This window comes from Meles meles, chromosome 5 (genome assembly GCF_922984935.1).
Source record: "Meles meles chromosome 5, mMelMel3.1 paternal haplotype, whole genome shotgun sequence".
NCBI lineage: Eukaryota > Metazoa > Chordata > Mammalia > Carnivora > Mustelidae > Meles > Meles meles.
This window is the reverse complement of record NC_060070.1, coordinates 79,229,560-79,256,776: the sequence shown is the minus strand read 5'-3', so window position 1 is coordinate 79,256,776 and position 27,217 is coordinate 79,229,560. Positions and strand designations below refer to the sequence as shown.

General features: G+C 37.4%; 1 protein-coding gene across 4 annotated transcripts in view; it reads left to right on the top strand.

The window, feature by feature from the left end:
- CLVS2 (clavesin 2) overlaps positions 1-27,217 on the top strand; it is an 82,882-nt gene that overhangs the window by 32,247 nt on the left and 23,418 nt on the right. For all 4 annotated transcript variants that reach the window (XR_006818431.1, XM_046006480.1, XM_046006478.1 and 1 more), the window contains exons 4-5: positions 19,198-19,308; positions 25,665-25,885. Coding sequence is in view for 3 of the 4 variants with exons in the window: in XM_046006480.1 (XP_045862436.1) it covers positions 19,198-19,308; positions 25,665-25,885 (332 nt within the window). In the remaining variant the exon portion in view is untranslated. The remainder of the gene's footprint in view (positions 1-19,197; positions 19,309-25,664; positions 25,886-27,217) is intronic.

Genomic DNA, 27,217 nt, shown 5'->3' with positions numbered 1-27,217 from the left:
CTCCTATTTTAAAAATGCTTTGAAATAATTTATGCCATGATAGTTTTTTCTCCACCTCACTATTTACAGTTTTCATTTCCTTTTAAAAATATTCATCTTCCATCACTTTCAGTGATGTCTCAGGAGTAAGGGAGACACACACACACACACACACACACACACACACATATATATAACATATGCTTGGTCATTTTAAATCGGAAAATTCTCATCTACTTTTTTTTTTCAAAAATTTTATTTTTAAATAATCTCTACACCCAACATGGGGCTCAAATGCACAACTCCAAGATCAAGAGTCACATGCTCCACTGACTGAGCCAGCTAGGTGCCTCAATACTCATCTACTTTTAAATAATTTTATATGCCCTTATAAGCCACGGAAATCCTCCCTGGTAAAAGAGAGTGCAAAACTTTTATTTCAACTGAGTGACAAAATCCACAGGTGGCAGGGATGTTGTCTTACTATCACTAAGGGAATGCCAAAAAATGAGGTTTAACACACGTTATCTCATCAATAAAACTTGATTTTCTTCTTTGCCTCAACGAAGAACATGGATAAAGGTGGATGTTGGTTATAGAGTGATTAAAGCCATGTCACTACTGTAAGAGTATGTGCCGTATTTTCTTAGGATGATAATTAGTGCGAGTTTAATATGTAAATTTTGATCTCTTTTGCACTTACTAATGAATAAAAACTTACAGCGGAGTGGACTAAAAAGAAGATTTGGAACTGTGGTACAGTCCATGCTCACCTTGAGCAGTAACAGCTTGATTAGAGCTTTATTCCTCCAAATCTTTAAGCTTTTTGTTCCCATTTCTCCCAGTTAAAAATGGTGCAGTGACAGTCTCGTCCAAGAGACTATGGGCATCTGTAAATCATAAACATTGAAAGTTTATTTGTTGTCTATTGCTTCTTTATGTTTGTGAGGTTTTTTTTTTAATTTTTTATTTATTTGAAAGAGTGAGAGAACACAAGACTGGCAGGGGGGTGGGAGGCAGCCAGAGGGAGAGGGAGAAGCAGGCTCGCCGTTGAGCCGGGAGTCCTATGCAGGGCTCGATTTTAGAACCCTGAGATCATGACCAGAGCTGAAGGTAGAAGCTTTACTGACTGAGTCACTCAGGCACTCTGATGTGAGACTTTTTAAAATTAATTATTCCTTAAAGCTGTGTTTTTTCCTACTAATTTTTTTCAATCTTTGGTTGTATAACTTTGACGTAAGACTGTGGTTTATCTTTTTTGTGTTGGCATATTAACTTTTTTTAAAAAAAAAAGTTAAGATCTATTTATTGAGAGAGAGAGAGAGCATACACACACAGTGGGGGGAGGAGCAGGGAAGAGGAATATGATCCTTAAGCAGACTCCCCGCTGAGCACAGAACCTAATATGGGGCTAGATCCCAGGACCCATGACTTGAGATGAAATCACTTAACTAACTGAACCACCCAGGTTCCCCTCTTTTTTTGCTTTAAAGGAAACATCTCAAACTAAAATTATTTGGCTCATGAAATTCAAAGATTTAAAATAACAAGCTAATTTTTTAGCATTTTCTGAGTAAGGCATTGTTTCTTTAAAAATCCCACTTTTATTTAATATTAAGAGAAGGACATAAGGTTATATTTAGAAAATATTTTAAATTTACAAAACTGATGTCATCTAAATAGGCTCTGCGGATTGTACCAATATCAAATTCCTGGATTTGATGGCGTATTCTAGTAAAGCATTCCATTGAGGTAGGCTGGGTAGGGGTGCATGGGATCTCCCTGTTCAGTTTTGCAACTTCCTTTGAGTCTATAAATATTTCAAAATTAAAAAAAAAAGTGAGTAGATAGATACGGATACCTTCTGAATGGTGAAAAAAGTGACATATCACAGAGTCTGGTCTTACCACCAGCATTGTGCCAATATATAGCAGAAACGGTAAATAATTATTGAATGAGAATGAAGAAATAATGTCTATCATCTCTTTTGGTGAACACCATTGGATAATATTTAGAAAAACAGTTTTTATTTTGAATCATTAAAAGAAGTTGGATTGTTTTTTGCTTTTTCATATTGACTTTGATTATATCTGTATGACAGAAAGACTATTAGAGATAAAAGCATAAGTCTTCAAAGTAAAATCCTTTGTTAACATTTATATGTAAAGGAATGTTTTGATGACTTTACCTAAATTTGGGGATTATTTCTTCAGAGTTACTACATGAATCGTCAAATGGAACTTTCCTTTGGATACACACACACACACACACACACACACGAACATGAATACAGATAAGACCTGTATTGAAGGAATGGGAAGCAGGTGATAGAAGAAAAGGATTATCATCAAGATTTGATCTAATGGCAAACTACATAGATGGGATTGGGAGAGTATTGAAGATAAAGATTTTGGAGAAAAGTAACTGTGTTTTATCTACAGAATTTCTAGAATCCACCTAAATTGTAACTCACAGGTGAGCTGTGGTCTATTTTAAAAAGTAGAGTGACTTTTTAAAAAATTATATAAATCAATATAGCAGCCTAAATATGTCACATACTCCAATGTCTAAAATGACACGCATAACCCTAGTCAGATTCACATGTTATATAAAACATATTTACCAACTTTGTCACTAGTTCAGAATTATTGTGTTCACTTGGGTTTCCAGGGTGGGTGAAGGCAAGGAATGTAATCTCTTGCTTACACTCATGAACTGCAAGAAGAGGTCAAAGCCAGGGAGCTCTCCTAACCACACAAGTACACAACCACACACAGCAATAGTTGGAAACATTTCTTTATCCAGAAAAATCTGTGTTTCCTTGAGATCTTATGCAACTTTATGGAGCTGGGCTGGAAATTGTTTGTTTGTTTTTTTTTTAATTTAGTTTTTTTTTTTTTTTTATTCATATGCCGTTGCTGAGATTATGGAAAGAAAGATTGCAGATGTGTGTGATGGTTCTGATGTGAATACTTGATCAGATAGAGATGCTTGCACATCTTGTTTATACAAATTGGCAGACCAAGGACTAACATGAGCTCTTTAATTACATTGCAAGTTTCCAGAAAGAATGGAGACCTTAAGTGCTCGGTACTGCTATGGGAGACGGTAAAGCAAATCATTGACATTGCTATTCCAATGAGGTGCACCATGGGTCAAAGACTTGTTGAGTCTTTCTTCCTAAAGAACTTTATTTATAGGAAGACTTTACAATAATGGGAAGGAAAACTTCTAAGGAATAGCTCTGGATGATTATTATTTGCCAATAAAGTAACAAGGGATAAAGCAAAAGCAAAAAATCTTATGGAGGCCACATGAATTTCCAGGTTTCCAGGTGGCTGAATTAGAATATTCTCAAATTAACCAAAATTGGTAAGTATCCATAAAATTTTGTGATCAACACAAGAAAAGCAAAGTGAAAACTTTGAGGCATTAACTTAAAAGTTCTTTTTGTATTAGAGATGCACTCATTAAGTATTTTTGAATTTTGTAGAAGGGATAGTGATCCCAATCGGAACCCTTCCTTCCTGTTGTAAAACTAACAAGTAATAGAAGGTAAATATTCCAAGATTAGCTAAACTGAGGCATCATTTTCCTTTCCCCCAGCCTTGCAGGAGTGTTCAGAGACTGAATGGGAATTCCTCATTAGCAGTCATGCAGAGGTGGACTGCCTACACTGTGCGTGAGCCCTAGTCGTGCTATTTTTCATGTGTGCTTCTTTGAAGGACACGTGCCTGAAACATCTTTAGACTCTCTCAAGCTGTCTTCATAATCCACTGCCTCACAACCCATATGGACATCACACAGTCTTGGAAGGCAGTGGTAGAGCTAAAAGTGTTCTGGCAAATGATTGGAAAACATCGTTCTGGCTTCAGTGACCTCTTCTCTCCAACTCCTTACTCAAGCCAGCTCTATGATATTGGTCAGGAACTTAAATTAGGGAGAAAATGTGTATTATTATTATTTTAATAGTATACAGATTACTGTACCTTTCAATGTAGTCATAAGTCTTATTTTTTTTTGCCCTGTTTCTGCTTTTCTATGTCTTTTTATGTCTTTACTTCAGTGTGAGCTATCCAAGCTTTGGGATATCGTCACATGTACTACTAATACTGAAATATCAACATATCAGACTTCCTCTTAAATCTTTTCCTTTTCTTATATCAGTTTCTAGTATAATTAGTGGTGAACTAACCACGATTAAAAGGTAACAACCTACTTTCAGCCATTCTGTGGTAGGTCTCCTCTGCATCCAACCATTTATTATGCTGTATCTTCCCCATATTTTTAACATGTTTGTAACTTATTTTCCTTTTATGGTTTCAGACCTTGATAGGACTCAATTTCAGGCTCTAGGTACATGTATAGTGCTAATAGATTTGACTGCATGCTTCCATCTTGTAATGAGGTAAAGTAGAACATTTTTGCAAGTGTTCCTCAAACTCAAAGCATCAAGTCATCGTTTTCTGTTTCAAGAATTATGCATCAGAAACACCTTATTTCATCCTTATCTCTAACTGTTCCCTAGTCTAACTCCAGCCCTATCCCATCCCTAACCTTCACCACCTCATCCCTGCTGCCTTGTCATGGGTAGCCATGACAAAAGACCTGGAAGGTGGTGGCTCATACCTTACTTGGTCATTTTAAAAAGATTAAACTAAAACTCTAACTGGATGTTTTTGGTTTTTTTTTGTTTTTTAACCTGAGATAAAATATCTCTACATTAGAGTGGTTGTACTAAAACATAAATATAAAATGTCAGATTATAGAAATCATAGAGACAAACTACACACCCATGCTACACTAATGTTTCAACAGTGCAACTATAATAGACCACTCTGTTCTCAAGAATGCCCAGCACAACCCTTTGGCAAAATAACCTAGACGGTCCAAGTAGACTCCACATCTGTCTTCTTAGCCATGCTGCCAGCATTTCCTCACATTTACCCTCAACTCTTGACTAGTGTTCCTGGCAACTGTATCTTAAAGGTGGCCCAGTCTTCCCATCTCTGGTCCTACTGCTTCTTCTCCTCAGGACACTCTTCCACTTGCTTCATTGCCTCATCCACAACTACCAGATTTTCACTGATACCCCAAAGTGTATTCCATAGTCTACTTTTGGGAGTCCTTTCATCATGATTCTTATTTTTCTCTTCGGTCTCTGGCATCGTTTCTTTCCTTCAAACCTAACCACACCTTGTGGAAAGTATTTTTCCCTGATTTATGTTACTTACTCTCTTTCCCAGTAGTACATAAATTCCTTCAAGGTAAGGCCTCTGCTTCATTCACATCCCCTTTACATTTCCCAGGCTAGAGTAATGCTCAGTAAATATTTGCTATGTTTAATAGATACTTAGAGGGCTATTTTGTGGTCTTTATGTTGATTTTTTTTTAAGCATATGATGTTTTTACCGTTAGACATATTTACAAGTTTGTGAGTATGTGTGTGCATGTTCTTGTGTGGTACATGGTCATATAAGAACATTTGAAAAATATAAAATATACAAAGCATAAAATAAAGTCATCTATTATTCAATTACACAGGATTAACCAGGTTAGTATTTTGATATGTTTCTAAATCTTTAATATTCCTTTTTAAAATAAATAAATGTTTTTGTTCCCGATGTTAACTTAATATCATATTTTGGTTACTTTCTGTCATTAAGAATTCTTTGAAAATACCATTTTAGTTGCTCTTGAACATTATATATTATAAACACATTATTCATTTATTCACTGTTTTGTTCAAGTAACTTTAAATTGATCCCAATGTTTTCCTCATTACAAAATATGTATAAAACACTGTTATACATAAAATTTTACTCTAATTAACAATGATTTCCTCGTAATTGGTTTCTAGAACTGGCATTAGGGGACAAAAGCAGTATATTTTGAGGTTTCTTCCAGGAATGTTTTACCAATTTATATTCCCTCAACAGAATCTGACGGCTCCTGTCTTGCCAAACCCTTGCAGCATTGAGTTTCATCATTAAAAACAATCTGGTCTAGTTTCACATGTCTGATGTAGGCAGGAGTGTCCTGAAATATCCACTTAAGGATTTCTGCCTAATTCTTTTTATAATTTGCTCTTCTCAATTCCTCCAGCCCTACGTTCTGCGGCTTAACTCCCCTTTGGCAATTTTGAATATGAGATTGTCAGCACTTCTGAATGTGTGTTACTGAGGTAGTTTAGAAGTCTAGTGAGAGAGCCAATCCATTATTGATACACTGGCTGGGGTAATAGTAAGATCATCTGCAGTTGACTTATGGATTGGAGCTTGAGGCCTTAAGATACAGGTCACAGAAAATTACTACATATTCTATTTTGATTGGAAGTGGCACATTTTTTTGTTACCCTTGTTATGCATTCACTTTTAATAGAAGAGCCTGACTTGGGAACATGATGATGTAAACAATTTTATAAGTTGGTAATTTTTACTTTGGGCTCTCTCCTGCTATTATACTTGACTGAAATTGGTATTTCATGGATGGTGAAGAGGTGTGAGAATGGCTTTGTATCGTGTTCTGCAGGCCTTGTGTTATGTGTCTCGCCTCCTGTGTGTACCAGCACACACTAGCAGCAACTAACTGAAATAAGCCTTGTGTCTTCGTGTTAAGGCTCTGTGGCTATGATTTGCCTCAATCTGTTATCAATCTTCTCTGACAGAAAAAGTAGCTGGGGAGAACACCATACTTATTTTGCTCACAAAAGAAAGATCTTCCTGCCTGTTATGTGATGACTAAACATGTTCCAATTAGTTTTCTGGGTTGGTTTTACTTTAAGAAATAGTTTTAGCTAGGAAGAGCTCTTTTGAGGAGGAATATTTTATATAATATCCCACTAAGCTGCGTCAACACTCAGACATCCCTCTCTCCACACAGAGCTGATGCCCTTGAATCACCAGTGTAATTTAAGAGTTTTATCCAGGTGTAGGGATTTATCTAAACGAATAAACCAGCATTTGTGTTCCAAGGACCCTTGCCGGGTGAGGAGGGTCGTGTTTGAAGCAAAGTTATGTAGCATCAACTGATTAATGGTGGGCACAAGGAAAAAAAAGTATAATGATTTGTCTAGAATTAGAGTATACTAGAGACTTTGAGATAGGTTAGTCAATTCTAGCCCACAGACTGCAGAGTCCCTGACTATATAGTCATAGGGGACTCTAGGAGGCTTTCTCTCTATAGTATCCTTCTGTTGTATTTAGTAATTCTGTGTTTGTGGCAGGGATTCTTTTATTGACAGGAATGCATTTATCTTATGAGTAAGTAGATTCATCACTGGAACCTAGAAGCCAAATGTATGGATTACTTCAATACAAGTGTTCAAAACTAGCAGGAAAAGGGAAAAAAATGGAATAATATTGTGTTTTCTCTGTGGCATCTGTGTATAACAAGTTATTATGCTGTTATTTACAGTATATTTACATGTTATTTACAAGTGATTGTTAATGTTTACTTATTATTTACAAATGATAAATTACTGGTCAAAAAGGAATTGGAGTTATTCTTTGTAGATTTAAACAAACCAACTATACTGTTATTTAAGATTTTTAAAACAAAATTAAAAATTTAGAAATTATGGTCTATGTTAAGATTACAGCAATGATAAGAAGATCACAAAACACTCACTTTTACCTGAGCCGATGATAATCATGTGCTGACTTGGATGAGGAAAGGGTAACTCTTTGCTTTTCTCTGGGTCTTTGGCTTTTTAAACTGGATAACCCCTTGTCCTGAGTGACCGGAGAAGATTCCTCCTAGTCTTCTTGAGTGAAAGTTAAGAGTCCCTTAGTTCAAACAATAAATTCTGATTGTAGAATCATGAAAACAATGTAATAAAATCCTGGTATTCAAAATGTTGGTGTGAGACCTGAGCTTCCCACAGCATATATCCACTCACAATTAAAGGTCATGATTATTCAACACCTTAGAATCCTATGACAGGTTTCCTAGTAATTTACATTGAGAACGTACAGGCCCTCTATGCTTTCTTTCATGCACCCTATAAAGGAGACTATCAGGCAACTTCATTGTACATGGGCATCATTTTTAATTAACTTAAAAATGAAACCAGAGGATACCCTCAGACAAAACTGAAAAAGAGCAAATCTAGCACATCTTTATAAAGGGAACTGAATTTCATAAAAGGACAATGACAGAGCAAAAGAGAATTATTAGGAGTCACAGTGTCATGAAGCCTTCATTAGCTAAATATTGATGTATATAGGAGGATGGGAGGAAATGGCTGCTTTTTAAATAGAAATGTCAGAAATGATATATATTTGTCTTTGGGTAGAATACACTCTGTTGACCACCCCTAAGAAAAATACATGTTGACACACTTATATTCATGATAGACAATTTAAACAATAGCTGACATTTTGCCAAAGGTCTTAGAACAAACAGATATTGTAAAGTATGTCATGCAAATCTAAGGATATTAATTTTAAATTTAAAAATTTAATCTAAAATGTTATCTATATTTTAGTACATATTTAGATTAGGACTTTAACTTTTGGGAGGGCAAAATCATTTCAAAATATATTCATATCTTTAAAATTTTAAGTTATGATATGATTAAGATATGATATATGATATTTTAATTCTAAAAAGAATTTTTACCTACAATGCTACATATTAAGGGGGAATTAATGTATACTATTAGTTACCTTTTTAAATGATCTGTCATGATTAATCCATGTTTCTTAAAACCCTTATTAAAATTAAAATGTAGTTTTCTGAGGAATCATTACAATTTAAGTCTGTGATTTATGTGCATTTTTTTTCAGAGATTGCTCATCAAACAGGAAATCTTGCTATGTGCTTATTTTGAAATACAATGTGATATATCTTCGAAGGCTGACTTGTTTCCTCTAATAAGAATTGAGTACTCATTTTTTAACCATTTAATTATTTTTTTCTCTTTTCTCAAACTCCCACGTGTTAAGTAAACCTAGAAAATGTTAATTATTGTTTCTCTACATATCAGAGTAATCACCTCTTTTGGTTAAATTTTGTTTCTACACAATTCTTTGCATCTAACCCAGTTCCTTTACTATCTGCTTACCTGGATAGCATGAAGTTTTACCAGGCAGTTAGAAGTTAAGAAGTTGGAGGTGAGGCACCCTCTCGCATTTGTACAATCCCAGTTTAAAACTTAGCTCTGTGGGCACCTGCGTGGCTCAGGCAGTTAAGCATCTGCCTTGGACTCAGGTCATGATCCCAGTGTCCTGGAATCAAGCCCCACATTGGGCATCTTGCTCAGCAGAGAGCCTGCTTCTTCCTCTCCCTTTGCAGGCTGCTGCTCCCCCTGCTTGTGTTCTGTCTCTGTCAAATTAAATAAATAAAATCTTGAAGGAAAAGAAAAAACAAATCTTAGTTGTGTACCAGATCAAGAGCCTTTGTTCTCAATCTGTTATTTGCCTCCATTTACATACGGCTCGTTACCAGTTATGAGGCAGGCATAGAAAAAGACATTCCAATTAGCTGGTCATTAAATAGTTTCCTGGCTGTTCTATCTCAATCTGGCAAAATACACTAGTTAGAATATTTTGGTAAAAATCCTTGTTTCCATTATGAAAGCAATGGAATGACTTGCCTAGGTCTGCCTGCCCAATATTAATGAGGCTACAAATATGGAATTGCAGCTATAGCTCTATTCTCTTTAGGTCCAGATACTGCACAGAATACTAGAGGTGGGAAATGGAAGCAGAGCTTCATGATTTCCTTCAGGAATCTTAATCTTAATCTTAATCTTAAAATAGGTAGGATGTATATACAAATAGCTTACCCAACATTCTAATAGATAGATATGAGTATACAAATGCTATTATGCCCAAAAGTCTTATTTAGGAAAACATGATGTGGTTAGTATGTCAAGGCACATCAGTTTTTTTCTTTTTCTCCTTGCCTTGCCCGCTCTTCCTTCCTTTATTCCTTCCTTCCTTCCATGTGCTCATTTTCTTTATTAGATTAGCTAAGAGAATTTTTATTAAACTTTTCTGAATTCTCTATTAACAGAACTCTTAATTGAGACTTTCCTACGACTATCCAGAATGTTAAATCTGTATTCTCCACCTTGGCAAACTTTCACTGCATACTCTCCCATTTCCACTCTATTCTCTTAATACTCTGGGCTGCATCTTAGATCTGTCCTTCCCAGGGATGCCTTCCTCATCTTGCCCCTCTTCCCAACACTTCTCTGTAAAGCAAACCAGTCTTGAGTTTCAACATATCTGAAGGACACGAATATTGGTGCAATCTCAGAAGCTAGTAGTACCGGCTGCTGTAATAGTCACCTTCTACTTTCTATACCTAGGCACACTTACTTTTAGAGAGAGTGATATTATTATATATGTTTTAGACCTATGAAGCAATGTAAAAATTATTCTCATAATTCCAGACTTTTATATAGAATTTCATGTCATCTATATAAAACTTAACTGAAAAAAATTAGAAGCATGCCTTAAGATTGCTTTTGTCTCTGGTTGGTAAGGTTATGACTAACTCTTTAAAATTATACTTTATTTGATATTCAGAATGTCTACAATAATCATGTCCAATATCTATATAAAATCAGCATAAAAGAAGGGTGCAATGTTTTTAATCTTAGTATAATTTTAGGATAGAATCATGGAATTAAAAGTGTAATTTCTAGGTGTTGTAAGCTATGATTTATCATTATATGCACTTTGGCATTGTGCATGTAATAGTTGAAATTATATGCTTCAAAAAAGTTCAGTAAAGGTAGAAAAGAAAAACAAACATTTTTTAAAAAAGTTAATGGGGATGCCAGTTTGGTGCAGTCCCTTAAGCATCTGACTCTTGGTTTTGGCTGAGGTTGTGATCTCGGGGTCATGATATTATGCCCCTCATTGGACTGAGCTCAGTGGGAAGTCTGCCTGGGACTTTCTCTCCCCCTCCCTCTGTAACCACCCTAAAATCAATCAGTCAATCTATCTTTAAAAAGGCTAATGAATTTAATTTTGAATGAGTGAGTTGTACATACAATTTTTGCCTATATTTACACTGAGGTCAGTTCTTAACACTCTTGATCATTTCAGGAACCCTAGACAGTCTTGTGAAACAAGACCAAAGTTGTATTTTTAATTCTCATAAAAAAACTTCATTTTGCTCATTTATGGCTGCACACTGTACTTTGTACCAGAAATTATATTGATTTATATTGTTCTCAAATCCTACAATTTATTTGTAATAGTATTTTACAATTTTTTTGTATTTCATCAAAATCAATTAAAGAATTTAATAATATATTAATAATTCATTCTCCAATTTTTCTTCTTGGAGAGCTAGATATCTGAGGCAAACATATTTTTGCTAAAAATATATCAATAACTTACCTATGTACATTTGATACAGATATATATATTTACCTCTCTATAGAGTGCCCACAGTGCTGGTATCTATAGTGTCTATACAGCTTATATGCCAATGAGAAGAAAGTAGAGGCTTTGCTTTGACTGGTATCATTTTGTAATTGTTGGAAATAGCAATCAACTTTAAAGGAAACTCACGTATTATGTGAAGGAAATGCTTCCAAATCCGTCTTCTCCCAAAGAAAGATGTTTACTTGAGTATATGGTCAACAGAGGCTTGGAGAGATGTTGAATTTCACTAGAGCTTTGGCAGGCCAAGTTTCCATTAACTCAGTGTTCAGTAAAGAAAATCTGTACATCCCCAGAAAGTGTACCATTCAGGAAGAAAATGAACAGAAGCAGGTGAATTGCCAGAAGTTTTTAGTAGGTAGAAATTCTGTTAACTTTCTTCCACCCATCTTGGCTGTACTCTCACTAATTACAAAGTGATTCTTACTTCATCATCTCCAATGAAGAATATTGTGGCCAGCAGTCAGTGATCAGCATATTGTATGTTGTATTCTGCTCTATTCTGTTTAAGATTTCATTTATTTGAGAAGGAGAGAGGAGATAGAGAGAAGGCGAGCACAGGAGTGGGGGTGGGGCAGAGGAAGAAGGAGAAGCAGATTCCTTGCTGAGCAGAGGAGCCTGATGCGGGACTTGATCCCAGGGCCCTGAGATGACAACCTGAGTCAAAGGCAGATACTTATTTAACTGAGCCACACAGGCACCCCTGTAGGCTATTTTAATTATTATTTTGTACTATGTAGTGTTTTAGGACCAAACAACGTCTCATTAAACCATTATAAAATTACTTCCATGGTCATTTCTATGTGTGTAGTGAAAACTGATATTTAATATGGTAGCCCAGTATTTGGAGGTATGCTTAATGATTAACTGCTATGGTTGGCCATTAACAGTCCTAATAAATATTTCCATTTTACAGATAAGGAAATCGTGGCTCAGTTTACTTAAATAGTTTACTTAAGTGGTAAATACCAGAATCTATTCTCTGCAAGAAACGTTCACCTAGCTCTGCTCTGGGATACACACACGCACACACACACACACACACACACACATACAAACACTGAAGTTTTTAAAATGTTAGGAAAGTAAAGATGAATCACACATGGTCTGGATCTGAGTTCAGTGCACAAAACAGAAATCTCTCTGGATAGCTCAATGACAAATGGATTTACATTGGAAACATGGGAGGAATTACATTGTCACTAGGGAACTGTGTCTGCTTTCTTCATTCTGAGGTCCCAACCCTGCAGATGTGATCCAGAGGTCAAGAAACTTCTGTCTCCACCCTGTCACTACTGCCATCCCAGCAGTCTCTGACCTAGTGATACCTAGATAGTGGAGGGTAGTATCCACATACTGCCATAAACAGTTGTCCCACTGGAGTTTGTCTAGCAGCTGCCACTGCAGCAAAAAAATATGACTGTTGCCTCCACTTGGTCCTTTCAATGTTGCTCACATGTTTCTGATCAACAGAACTCTCTTATTTAGAAGCCCAGCTGTCAGATTCTTTTGTTTTCGCTTTCTATCCCCTGCCCTATTGGTTGGGGCATGAAGTGAGTGGAGATGGATGCAGGCCCAGCATCAAAAGACCATATAAAACACACAATCAAGCACTTGAAGAGCTCCCAGTTTAATAGTTGAGGTGGACAAATGAAGAGACAATTTCAGGGTCATATGGGCAAGTGCAGTGAGAGACCTAGGCACTGTGCTCATGATGGCAGAGATGGGCTTTCAAGGGAGAACAGGGCATGGAAAAGTGAGAGAAGGGATCGAAAAGAGCTTCCTAGAGATGCTGTCACCTGAACTAGGTCTTAAAAGATTAACTTTAGAAGACAATAGGAAAAGGGAGGGAAAGCCAGGCCAAGCACATGGGAGAGAACAGTCAACAAGCTATAAAACCACACATGAACATTAACAGATATGAAAGGGTACAGGGAAGTGATGTGCCAAGCAGGGAAGAGGACACAGTGGATTTGGGGCTTTACTGTGATCATGAGGGTGAATGTGAAAATATGAAGCTACACAGAGCTAAGGATATAAATGTTGCAGGGCTTGGGGCATGATTGGAGGTGAGAAGATCAGACTTCTGGTTTCCAGTTCTGCTTGTAGGAAGCGTGGAAGATGCCACTTTGTCCTAACAACAAACAGCTGGACAGACTGAAAGATCAACAACTCTTCTCAGATTCATAGAGAGGTGAGGTAGCACCTCTGTCACCAAGACTGGAGGGACAGTCAGGTGAACGCAGGGAGTCTTGGCTTACTGGAGCAGAGACTCATAAGGGGAAACAGACCTTGGTGGGAACTAATGCTCAGACAGGACATCATGAATGTTAAATGACAAATTGCTGGAGGCTTGCTGGGAATGGGGCTGAGAGTTAAAAATTCCAGGGGGCCCAGTCATAGGGGGGCCCTCCACACTTTTTTGAGATTTACTTTCCAGGAGCTGGACCAGGTTTTCAGTAAATATTAGGAGAAAATCCCCTTGTGCTTTGTGCTTCTGTCAGAGGGAAAGGAAAAGAAACAATTTCAAAATATGCCAGAGTACTCTGTTGTCGTTGTTGTTTTTCTCCAAATTTTATTTAAATTCCACTTAGTGCACATACAGTGTATTATGAGTTTCAATGAGAATTCAGTAATTCAACACTTACATAAAACACCTGGTGCTCATCACAAGTGCCCTCCTCTGATCTTAACAGGATCTGCCCACAGAAGAAAGCCTAATTTGCAGGGATATTGTTAGAAACTGGCCTGGGGGTAGGAAGGTACCCAATTCTAGCCTTCCACATGGGAAGAGAAATACCCAACTCTAGGCTACCTGTCCCACCTAAGGGAAGAGAAAAATACTGAGAAACTCTTGGGAGTTCACAGTCCTGAGGCACTGACTCACTAGCAGATTAAGACCTCATCACAGGACTGTGGAACACTTCCCTCCTACCACGCCTCACCAACGCAGTACAGTTGGCTGCCTTACAGCAGTTCCTTTTATCTGGTACATCATGTCTGGCTATCAAGAACCAAATTATAAAGCATACTAGAAAATGTAAAAAAACATAACTTGAAAAGACAGAGCAAGCATCCGAACCAGACACGGCAGGAATGTTGGAATTATCAGACTGGGGACTTTAAACAACTTTGATCAATAGGCTAAATGCTCTAATGGGTAAAGTAGACAACATGCAAAAACAGATGGGCAGTATAAGCAGAGAGATGGAAAGTCTAAGAAAGAAGAAAAAATACCTGGATATCAGAAACACTGTAACAGAAATGATGACTTTGGTGGACTTATTAGTAGACTGGGCTTGACTAAAGAAAGAATTTCTAAGCTTAAGAATACATCAATAAAAACCTCCAAAACTGAAAAACAAAAAGAAAGAAAACTGAACAAAAAAAGCTGGAACAGAGTATTCAAGGACTCGATGGCTACAGAAGGCGTAATGTGCGAGTCACTGTAGTACCACAAGGAGACGAGAAAGGAAGGAAAGACGGGCAATCACAGTGAAGAGAAGGAGGGAATCAAGGGTTATATTGTCCTTGTTCTGGACTTCGATGCCTGAGAGGTGGCCCTGAATCCGAATTTTAACCTAGATGAATTTCACTTCAAAGTCAGGGGTTTCCCTTCTCTTTCGTCCTCTCTCAACTGTTTTTTGGTGCTGCTCATGCCCTTCCTTATGTAAAGATATACCCAAGAAAGCTCATGAACTCATATGTAAGTTTTGTGTGCATGTTCATTTTTTGATAAAGGTGCATGAGCTCTGCATGATTGTCAGTTTAAAAATACTGAGCTAAGACATTTAGCTTCACAACTTGATAGCTGACGTTTATTAGCTGACGTTTATTCACTTTTGTTCTAGAGATTAAATGCCCATTCGGGAGCATATTTTAAAAGCATTCCAAGTAGTTCTGCTTCAGGTAGTGCAGTAGGTTAAAAATTCTTGAAGATCTTCCTGCCATGAAACGCAGAGGTGTTAGATAAATCACAACAAACATATTTTCACTTTCTTTGCTGAACTCTAGGGAGCATGAGAAGTCACCACCCCTCACCTGCCCCTGAACTGTGAGGCAAGAACACTAAGTCTTCTGGAAAAACAAAACAAAACAAAAACCAGGAGAATTAAGGGAAGCCTAGATGATTTGGGAGGCAAGTGTTGACTGCAGGAACCTGCTGCTTTTGAGGGTAATGATTGCCTAAGGCCTGGGGTGGGCAGAAGCCAAGATGAGGCTTGCCTCTGCTGAGACTGAGGGCAAATGGGGACTAAATGTGAGACTCTGCATTCCTCCAAGGAAGATTGGTGCTAGGAAAATCCCTGCTGGCTAGGAAACCTTTAAATAAACCTCTCCTTCTCTCGCATAAGTAGGTAGAAAAATAATAGTAATAATAATATTGGTATTAATAATAATAATAGTCTTCTCTGATAATCTGAGACCATAATTTTCTCATATGAGTTTGAGATTTGAATATGCACTGTACAATCAGAGGAATCCCAAAATGGGAAATTACATTAAAGCCAAACCAGGTTGATAGCTGGTAGGAGTAGGAGTAGAAGCTAGTAGGAGCTGATACAGACCTTATCTGGAGCAAGGCATCTTCAAGCCACCTACTTCAGGATTCCCAATGATTAATATCAGCCATATATGAGTTCACCATAGACAAGATACTGTAAGCAAGATCAGCAGATACAGTAACCAAATTCAGGCACTCAAGGACTAAGAAAATACCTATGTATTAAAGAGTTATATTATTAAATAATGTTATTAATGATGGAATTAAAATAAGCAAAGACAAAGTAACTAGAGAATTAAAGTTACATGAAAATCTATCTCATAACCCGTAAATTGGCAAAAATTAAACAGATTGAAGATACCAACTGCAGTATGTGGAAGAGCTGGAACCTTCCTTATTGCTGGGGGGAGGAGGGGTGGCAATTGGTATAATTGCCGTTACCAATCATGTAAAGTTGAAGTATAGGCACTCTATGAGTCAACGTTAATACTTTAGAGATGCACGCCACACAAACACTCGAACATGCCCAAGAGACATGTACAAGATGAAGTCCGCACAGCAGCAGGGCTGGTGATGGCAAAGCAGACCAAATATTTGGAAAACAATATGCACTGACAGAGAAAATAAATTATGATGTACTGTACAATAGTAGACTATATACAACCGTGACAACTACAGCTGCGCGTCTATAAAACTCAAATACTAGGAGCCTCAAAAGCAACGTAATATGACAACAGAAGAATACATTCATTACGGTGACATATTTGTAAAGTGTAAGTGCTTAAAAAAACCTGACGATATTTTAGAGGTGTATGTATGTGTACACAGAAAAATTATAAAATATAAAAATAAATAAAATATACAAAAGTATAAAAGAACGGGTAAAATATATATATTTATAATATTTACAAAACAAAAGCAAGAAAATTGCAATATGAAATTTTAAAATGTGGGAGAGGGTCAGAGAATATGAATACAGTGAACTCTAAGGTTACAAGCCATGTTCTAGTTCTTAAGCTGAGTGGAGGGCACATGCATGTTTATTTTAGCATTCTCTAAATTATATATACGTTATTCTCTCTTTATGTATAAAAATGTCATGACTTAAAAAATATTATGTCTGTATTTCTAACTGGTTCATTTCTATTATTCTAACAACTTCTTGAGGAATGAAAAGTATACGTGTTTATTAAAGAAGTAAGGCACTGGGGGGCGCCTGGGTGGCTCAGTGGATTAAGCCGCTGCCTTCCGCTCAGGTCATGATCTCAGGGTCCTGGGATCGAGCCCCACATCGGGCTCTCTGCTCTGCAGGGAGCCTGCTTCTTCCTCTCTCTCTGCCTGCCTCTCTGCCTACTTGTGGTCTCTCTTTCTGTCAAATAAATAAAATAAAATCTTTAAAAAAAAAAAAAAAAGAAGTAAGGCACTGGGGCGCCTGGGTGGCTCAGTGGGTTAAGCCGCTGCCTTCAGCTCAGGTCATGGTCTCAGGATCCTGGGATCGAGTCCCACATCGGGCTCTCTGCTCAGCGGAGAGCCTGCTTCCCTTCCTCTCTCTCTGCCTGCCTCTCTTGTGATTTCTCAAAAAAAAGAAGTAAGGCACTGACATAAAAGGAGACATATTTTACCTTCAGTTATTCTAATGCATTTATTTATTTATTTATTGAAGTACTGTTATCTTGTATGGTGTGTCACTCCCAGAGATAGACATTGCTTTGCAAAAAGAAGCGCTTATTAGGTCTGAAAATGAACATAGAAAAACCATGAATTAATTATTAATGCTCCTAAGTGTCCCACCAAAACTAGAACACTTTAATGGGATTATACCATGCATGTTTTTGACTAGACAATCTAATATAAGAAAAAATTTAGGGGCGCCTGGGTGGCTTAGTCATTAAGCATCTGCCTTTGGCTCTTCAGGCTCCCTGCTCAGCAGGAAGCCTGCCTCTCCCTCTCCCACTCACCCTACTTGTCTTCCCTCTCTCACTGTATCTCTCTGTGTCAAGTACATAAAATCTTTAAAAAAAAAGAAAGAAAGAAGAAAGAAAGGAAAAGTTTAAATTTAGAAAATGCATCTATGATTATTTCAGTTCCTTTGCTTTTCCTTTGTTCCCATTCATGCTGTGAATAGAATCCAAAAGAATGCCAGTTATTGTGATAACTCGAGAGACGCTTCTAGTGGTAGAGTTTGTTTTTAATAAGACTTTTGTAGTCAGTTCAGTGTGGGGTTTTGAACGAGTAGCAGGAATCAGTCCATTTATGTGGAATCCGTAGCATACTCAAGTGAGGTCAGATGTAATTCGTTCAGTTAAGGATTTCCTTCCTATTATGGAGTGAAGTGGGGTGTACCTGTTTAGTCGCACAGAAAGAAAACACGGCTCTAAATCACTTCGCATGCAGACCTTACACAAGTGAGCTCTTGCTGAAGAGGGGGTTGGCGCGAATAGGCCCATTTTCTTCCTGTGGGGTGCGCTCTGAGGGTTTTGACTTAATTTACCCTAGCAAAATGCATCCCCACATTTCTTACACTACAACACTAAGCTTTGATTTTGTTCTCGCATATTTTCTGCCCTTTTTTTATGGCTGAAATAAGGGAAGGAGAATGTTTATAATGAAGTCGATAAGATAGAAGACAGTGAGTTTTCTTTTTTAAAGATTTTATTTATTCATTTTGAGAGAGAGAGACTGAGAGAGAGCATGAGCAGGGGGAGAGGTAGAATGAGAAGGGGGAAGCAGACTTCCCCCAGAGCCGGGAGCCCAACGTGGGACTCAATCCCAGAATCTGGAACTCATAACCTGAGCTAAAAGCAGATGCTTAACCACCTGAGCCACCCAGGCCCCCCTAAAGTGAGTTTTGATATATGACAGTGCTCCCATTGTAGATGACTATAGTGAAATTTTAAAAAATATTTTAATTTAAATACACTTTAGAACAGAAATAATTTAAATGAAACACTTACCTAATATAAATTCAGTATTTGACAAATCCCTAATGTCTTTTATTTCTGTTTCTTGGCCTATAGTGACTGTTAACAGTTTGTAGGCTTAAATTATGGCACTTCCTAAAAATCTTGAAGTTCTTATCAACAAACTGTGCTGGAGAAGGATTTGCTCTATTACGTATTGCTTCAGTTTAGATCTGAAAGTTACAGTGTTTCATGCAGTAAGATTCTTCCTTCTTTCTAATTCATTTTAACTGTACAAATCGTCTCATTTAAGCATGTGGAATAACAAATTTATATACCATATGACCTTCCTCAAACCTTCTCAATATACTAAAGCATGTGTTGATTTTCTCCCCACTCCGTGTCTCTTTAGGATAGTTTCCCAGCACGATTTGGTGGAATTCATTTTGTCAATCAGCCGTGGTATATCCATGCCCTGTACACCGTGATCCGGCCTTTCCTAAAGGAGAAGACTCGGAAAAGGGTATTTGTTTGTTTCTTTGTTTTTATATTCTTTCTCCTCCTACATTCAATGAATTATGCTGTATAACGTGTACGTAATATTGGCTGTGGTCACATGTGCCTTTATATTGCATATAAATATTCAACCTACAAGACATTTAAAAATTCTTGAAAACCTTATGATTAATTCTGATCACTGTATATATGAAAGAAATATTTAAAAGCCTGCTTATCTACTTTCCCACAAATTGGGAGAGCATTTCAGTACATTCATGAGATATTAAAGCACAGGTTTAAAAGTAAAAAAAAAAAAATAGTTGTTTCTAGATTGTTATTAGTATACTTAATTTCAAGTGAGATCTGGAGAAAAGTTGTAACTTTATAAGCTGATATATGAATGTTAGTTATTTCACAATATGTATCACACTGAGTATAGTGAATTTTGTAATCTCTAATGTAACTTTGTAGTGATTGTCATGATCACACACATTTCAGAAAGAATGCTGATATGTAGAAATAGTAACTTTTCTTTAAATGGTGAGTTACTTGAGTTCCAAGACTGATTTTCATCTAACAATGAGAATATTCAAAGTACATACAACAAAATAATCAATTTTTTTTGTGTGTGAATAAGACAATTTATATAAAGTATTTAGCACAGTGCATGGTACATGGTAAATGCTGAGCACATTTATCATTATAATTAATAATATAGGTTTTAAGATGGATTTTAATACCCCTTATTTCATTTTATCCAAAAGGTTGGGAAGAGTAAATGTAGGAAGCCTGAGCTCCTATTATAGAGCTGAGAAAACTAAGTCAGTAGATGGTTAAGTAAGTTGCTTCCTCATTTACAGAACTGTAGAGTTGTAGAGCTAATATATGAATCCAAATATCTCCAGATTTAGCGCTATTTTTACCACTGTGCTGTGACCAATTTCCAAATGATTAGTTCCAAAATAAAATATACTTTATGTAAGTGTGTACTGAAGGTAATTTTTCATGTTTCTCAATGAATGAGAAGTCACTTCAGATGTTTCTGAGCCGTGTTCTAGAAACCTCATTGTGAGCATAGAGGAGAAAAAATTGTTAAGTATGTGTTTGTATCAAACACTGAGCCAAAGGTCTTCTGAATATGAATTTGTTGAAATGTTCCGTAGTATAGGAGGAAGGCTTCTGTAAATAATTAGTTTATATCAGGAATTGTTTCTACTGGTGAGAATCATATCAATTTACATGTTAGACTTCAGAAAAATGTATTGATTTGCTTCACAAATAACACTTTCAAACTCTGTTTTATGAAGAGGTGATCAGGTGATCCAAAACACCTGCTGGGGCTTTTAGTACATATTATACTAGTGAATGCTTCTGTAGTAGTCACTCTATGCCACATGCTGTTCTAAGTACTTTACATATGGTAACTCATTTACTCCTTACAAGGACGGCCCTAGGGGAAGCATTGTTATTTTTCTCTTTCTGTAGAAGGGAAAATGAGGCACAAAAGGTTAAGCAAATTGCTCTAAATCACAGCTAGGAGGTAGTAGAGCTGAAAATGTGGATTTGGGGGGAAGACAGCTTCAGACAGAGGGCATAGCAAAGACAAAGGTCCTCAGGTAGAAACATGCTTGGTATACTTGGCAAACAGCAAGTAGGCGCAGAAAGCTAGAGCAGAATGAGCTACTGATGAGGGTAGTAGATGATGGGATAGAAGGGAATATGGTGGGCCAGATCATAGGGGGTCTTGTAGTCTATTGCAAGGGTCTGGGCTTTCGGTCAGAGTGAAGTGAGAAATACTTGAAAGACTGAATACAGGGGTGACTTGTTCTGAGCACAGTGTACTGCTCTGTTGAAAAAGACTAAGGAGGATAAAATCTAACCCCAAGCTCCAGGTTTGGGGTTATTTGATTGAATTAGATAATTTTGACAATGCCTAGAAAAATTCATGAATAGCATTATTCTAGATGGAAGTGAGGTATCTGAGCTTGGCCATTTTAATTAAAACTCTATGACTTGTAAATCTTCATAAGAGAAAATAGTTATAGGTTAAAACACTTTTGATTTCTACTTATATATATATATAGTCAATATAAAGTACAAAGCTATTATATTTCTTTACAGATACTCCAAGTGATTCAGCATCATAATATTACTCAAACATTCTATACTTTAGATGCTACAAATCTGTGCTCTAAAAAACTGGCAAAGGAAAACCTAAGGAATAATTGTGCATCTTTTGTCACAAAAAGGAAACACCTGTTTCTTCTTCTTCTTCTTCTTCTTCTTCTTCTTCTTCTTCTTCTTCTTCTTCTTCTTCTTCTTCTTTTAATTAAATGAAATCTTTGAGTCTCTACCATATTAGACTGATAGGAATAGTAACTCTAGGTAGTAGAGGAATCCTTTCTCAAATTATTATCAATATCTAGAATCTTTCTTTCTTTCTTTCTTTAGATTTTATTTATTTATTTGAGAGAGAATGAGAGAGAGAGCATGAGAGGGGAGAGGGTCAGAGGAAGAAGCAGGCTTCCTGCTGAGCAGGAAGCCCAATGCAGGACGCAATCCCAGGACTCCAGGACCATGACCTAAGCCATCGAGGCTCCCCTCTAGAACCTTTCATGTAGAATGAAACTTTCCATCCAGGATGGCTGCTTCTGACATCCTCACTATTCAAGTCAGTATTAGTTCCTTGAATTAAGGTCTCCTTCTGCTCCCGAGTTGTCTGTGAAAAAGGAAAATAGCATTTTCACTAAAGCTGGAACCCACTGTGTAGGCTTCAACCTCCATGCACTCTTCAGTTATTTCAGGGTTGTGGTCTTGTTTCTCCCAAGAGCTGACAGGAAACAGGCTTCCTCACTGATTGGTGCAACTTTCTACTGGTTCCTCAATATGGTGGACTCTCTCTTCAATTCCTTGCTCATTCCCAAATGTATTTCTCTTTTCTCCCTTCCACTCAGGTGACCTACCATAATCTATTTAATGGCACAGTGTAGAGAAATAAAATGAAAGTATTATTTAGGCTAATTCTTAGAATAGGAAGTTACTCTGAGGCAAGGAAGCCCACATGGGCAAGACTTCTTGCATGAAATGGTGACAGAGAAAAAAATGTAAGGAGAAAAAAACATCAAAACTTTAATAAATGAAAATCTTACAAGACATGGGAGGAAAAGCCATGGGAATAATTAAAGGCAAAAATCATCAGACAGAAGAAACACCCTCTGCAAATGTCCTGAGACAAATGTGTGCATGTTGTGCTTCAGGAGGGAGGAAGTAGTAGATGGGTTCAAAGAAGAAGTTTATGGAAAGCCTTATAGGATTCACTCTAAGAGAAAGGAGAAGCCAGTGGGTAATTGTGAGCAGAATGACATGATCTGACTAACATTGTGACATGGTCATTCTGGCTGCTGTGTTGAGAATAGAATATAGGTGGCAAGAGTGGAAGTGGGGAGAGCAATTAGAAGGTTAGTGCAGTAATACAGTTTGTAGGATGATGGTAGCATGACTTAGGGTTGTAGGGGTGGAACGGGTCAGATGTTCAGATTCATGATATATTGTGAATGAAGAATCAAAAGGATTTACTGACAACTTAGAGAGGAATTAAGGATTAAATGAAGATTTTAGCCCGAGAAACCAGAAGCAGTCCTATCACTAAGTGACGCTGAAAACAGGGAAGAGCTGATTTTGGGGGAAAAAGTTGTAGTTCAGCTTTGGATATAGTATGTTTGAGATGGCCATTGACCTCTTAAATGGAGATGTCAAGTAGAGAGTGGAAATAGCAATATGAAGTTCAAAGGAATGGTCTAGACGCAGCATATAAATTTTCAGTGTGTGAACAATATTTAAGGCCCTAGACAGAATGAGATCACCAAGGAGTAAGTACACATAGAGAAGAGAATAAATCCAAGAACTGAAGTCTGGAGCTCTGTGACATTAAGATGTTGGGGTGATGAGGAATAATCAGCAAAAGAGACTGAGAAGAAGCATCTGTCAAAGTAGGAGAAAATCAAGAGACGCTGGGAATAAATGTTGCAATGACGAGAGTCATTTATATCCAATGCTGCTGAGAGTTCAAGAAAAATAAGGGCTGAGAATTGGACACTGAATTTAGCAATGAGGAAGAGCCTGACAAGGACTATCTTCATGCTCTACTGGAAAGCAAGGCCTGGTTTAGACTGGATTCCGGAAAAAATAGGACCAGAGTATTTGGACAGTGAAACAACTCTTTTGATGAGTTTTGCAATAAAGGGAAGGAGAGAAATAGTATAATAACTGGAAGTAGAAGTCTGGCCAAGAGAGGTTTTGTGCGTCTGTTTGAGGTGGCATGGGAGGAGAAGGATTGGCAAGTTTGTTCTGATGGGAAAGATCCCCCAGACAGAGGAAATTTGATGATATGAGAGAGACAGAAGAGAATTTTGCTTGAGCAATATAACTGAGTAGGAGAGAGGATGGCTTCTAGGACACAGGTGGAGAGGTTGGCCTTTGTAGAATTTATCTTTCCATTGAACTAGGAGCAGAGGCACAACATACAGACACAGATGCTGGTGGGTGAGTCTCATCTGGTTGCCCTATTTTTTCAGTGAGAGGGGAAATAAGGCCAAAGCTGAAAGTGATGTTGAGGGAGGATGTAACAGAATGTTAACAAAGAGAGAGGAAGTAGAGTGCTAGGATAAGTCTCTAAGGATTTATTATGATAACTTGTGCATAACTTGAAGAGGTTTCTTACATGAAGAAACACATCCAATGAAATAAAGTTGTATAACTAATAAAACAAGAGTTTCAGTTTTTAGAACTTAACTACCCCCCCAAATTATTTTGATTTCTTATGAGAAGAACCTGTGTGTGTGTGTGTGTGTGTGTGTGGTAGGGGAGCTCTTGTGCTATGCAAAGAGGAACAGAAATGTGTGAAGTTTGCAATTAACCTAATGTGCTTTGGAGCAGACAGCATCTTCTACTTCTGTAGGCTCCATATCAAATATTTCAGGTAGCTGTTTACTCTGCCTATTGTGGCCAGTGACCTGCTGTCATCTGTTTTTAGTAGTCCATAATCTGTTGAAATTACTTGTTGATTTATTATTCCCATCCCTATTACTTTGTTGGGTGTTGTAGACTAGTGTTTCTTTGTTGTCCTATATATTTATTTCAGTGGACCCTAAAATGACAGAAAGCAAAGATAATTATGTTAGCCTGTTCATCATAAACTTCAAGTATGAGTCACTTAGAAATTATGACTGACTATTTCTAAGCAACTTATGAACTATAATCCTTAAATATTATATAAATTATATGAGATGACATGAGTGCTTTTTCAGGGAAGACTGATCTACAATTTTGAGATTGAAATGAAAGAAGAGAGAAGAGGTAAAATTTGTGGAGAAACAAATTTTGAATACGTACCTTGAATAATTTTTCAGTTTAAAGATTATGAGAGAGAGAGAGCTGGGGGAAGGGCAGAGGGAGATTGAGAGGGTGAATCCCAAGCAGACTCCATGCTGAGCGAGGAGCCTGATGTGGGGCTTGATCACATGACCATGAGATCACAACCTGAACAAAAACTAAGAGTCTGACACTCAACCAACAGAGCTACCCAGGTGCCCCAATGATTTTTAGTTTCAAAAAAAAGCTCTAGGTAATACCAATAATTAATGTATACATACAGCTTTAGGAATTCCAATAATTAATGTATACATACAGCTTTACATTTTCACTCTATTATTCCATTTTTATTTAAACAATAAGCATGGAAACCTCTAGTAGAGAAGATGCTGGCAGCATTATAGAATGTAAGTCCTTTGGGATGTGAACCTTCACTCAACCTTACATTATGATAATACTAATTTGCTTTTATTTACATCAAACACTTTACATTACAAAGCAATAATTTAATGGTTACAGTATTCTTATTTTTATGGATGATGAAAGAGAAAGCCATTCTGGTAACAGCTTTTGGGCTTAATAACTTGGATGGGCTCTACAGTTGATGAGTCCCTTATGAGAACTGTCTATTTTAACAGCATTCATTATGCACATCATTAGCTTTACATAACTAACGTCAAGATGATGTACAGATCAAAATGCCCATTGGATTCTGCTCATGTCCTCACTATAAAGTAGGAAACCAAATTTCAGGTTCCAGCTCTTTAACCCAACCACTATCTGACTTTCTAGGAACTACCTAAGATTCCTATGCCTCAGGACTTTTATATGAAATATTAGGATGACAATACCCTCCCTTCTGTTTCACAAAGTGGATGAAGGACTTAAATATTTTAACAGACATGGAAAAATCTTGTTTTTGCTTTTCCTAGCCTCACTTCCTCCTCCTAGCATTTGCATGATATTTATTCTCTTGTGTGTGTTTCTCCTCTCCCCTTCTTGCATTTATAGATATTTTTGCATGGTAACAACCTGAACAGTCTACACCAACTAATTCATCCTGAGATCCTGCCTTCTGAGTTTGGAGGAATGCTGCCCCCTTATGACATGGGAACATGGGCAAGAACACTGCTAGACCACGAGTATGATGATGACAGTGAATACAATGTAGACTCTTACAGCATGCCCATGAAGGAGGTGGAAAAGGAACTCTCCCCCAAGTCCATGAAGAGGTATGCTGGAGGTGGCTGGGAAGTGAGCTGTAGCCAGTGTGGGAATGCCCCAAGTGAACTCCCGGGGACATCTCTTGGGGAGTATATATTCAGTGGGATTTCAAATCCTTTTATGCCCCCATGATTAGACATCTAGAAATTTTGAGCCAAAGATAAAGTCATTCAAGGCAATGTCAACTCACTTTTGTTCCATTCTCAGAGACAATATGACAAGGCTGTTAGGGGTCACCAAATCTAGTGGCTTTTCAAACTGTACCTTTAGAGTTTTGGAGGAGTACTTTAGGCCCAGCAGGTGGGTTGAGGACAGTGTCCGTCTCCACAATGAGAACAACTCTTCTCCTATCTAAGCAGTTTACTAGACTTTTGTATAAAATTTCATTTGAAGAAAGGGATCCATAGCAAACACAAACACACACACACACACACACACTTCAAACACTACATTTAAAACATATATTCTCTTCAAGTATCTCTGTCCTATTTATTTAAAACATATATTCTCTTTCAGTATCTCTGCTCTGTTTCTGATTTAAAGATCTAGCCATTCCTGGGGCAAAACATTCTATTTTCCTATAGCTTTACTCTTTATAAAGTTCATTTTTGAGTGAGATTCTGATTCCTTGCTTTGACTCTCATGGTATTATTATGCCTGTTTTCTTTTAGTCAATGCACGTTTATTGAACACATGCTCTGTAATGGATACTTCCCTAGGTGCTTTGGACTCCCTGTGAATATATACATATCCAGCCATAGCTGAGTTGCAATGGAGGATGGAGGAGTTGCTAAACATGACCAAATGCTTGACTGCCTATGAGTTTGCCTTCTGTAGCAAATCAGAAGATATCTAATTCTCAGGCTCCCCCAGGCCACAGCAACCTAGAGTTCACTTGGATAATAGTAATGAATATTATTTCTCTGTTCATTTCCTACCACAGAAATATAAGAATACTCCCTCTAAGTCTCTTTTCACCTATACCAGGGAGAATCCAGACATCACCCCTATCATCCCTCACACTGTCTTGCATCTTTCTCTGATGGAAACCTACGGTCCTTTGGTTATACTTATGTTCATGCAGGGCCACCATTGTCCTCAGAGGCAGGCCTTCTTGTGCTGCTGATGCTGTTGCTGCTACTGTTGTTGGTGTGTGTGATGTTCTCCTCTCCCTAGGCTGCTCCATGATGCCTTAGAGAGAAAGGAAAGGCTGGAGACATCTCCTGCTTTAATTTCTCCATGAATCAACAAGCTTATGTGTAAGCCAAGTCTGGGCTTCTCAACTCCTTTCTCTTTAAGCAGGGCTTCTTACTCTGAGTTCTGTGCTTTCCTATCAAGTC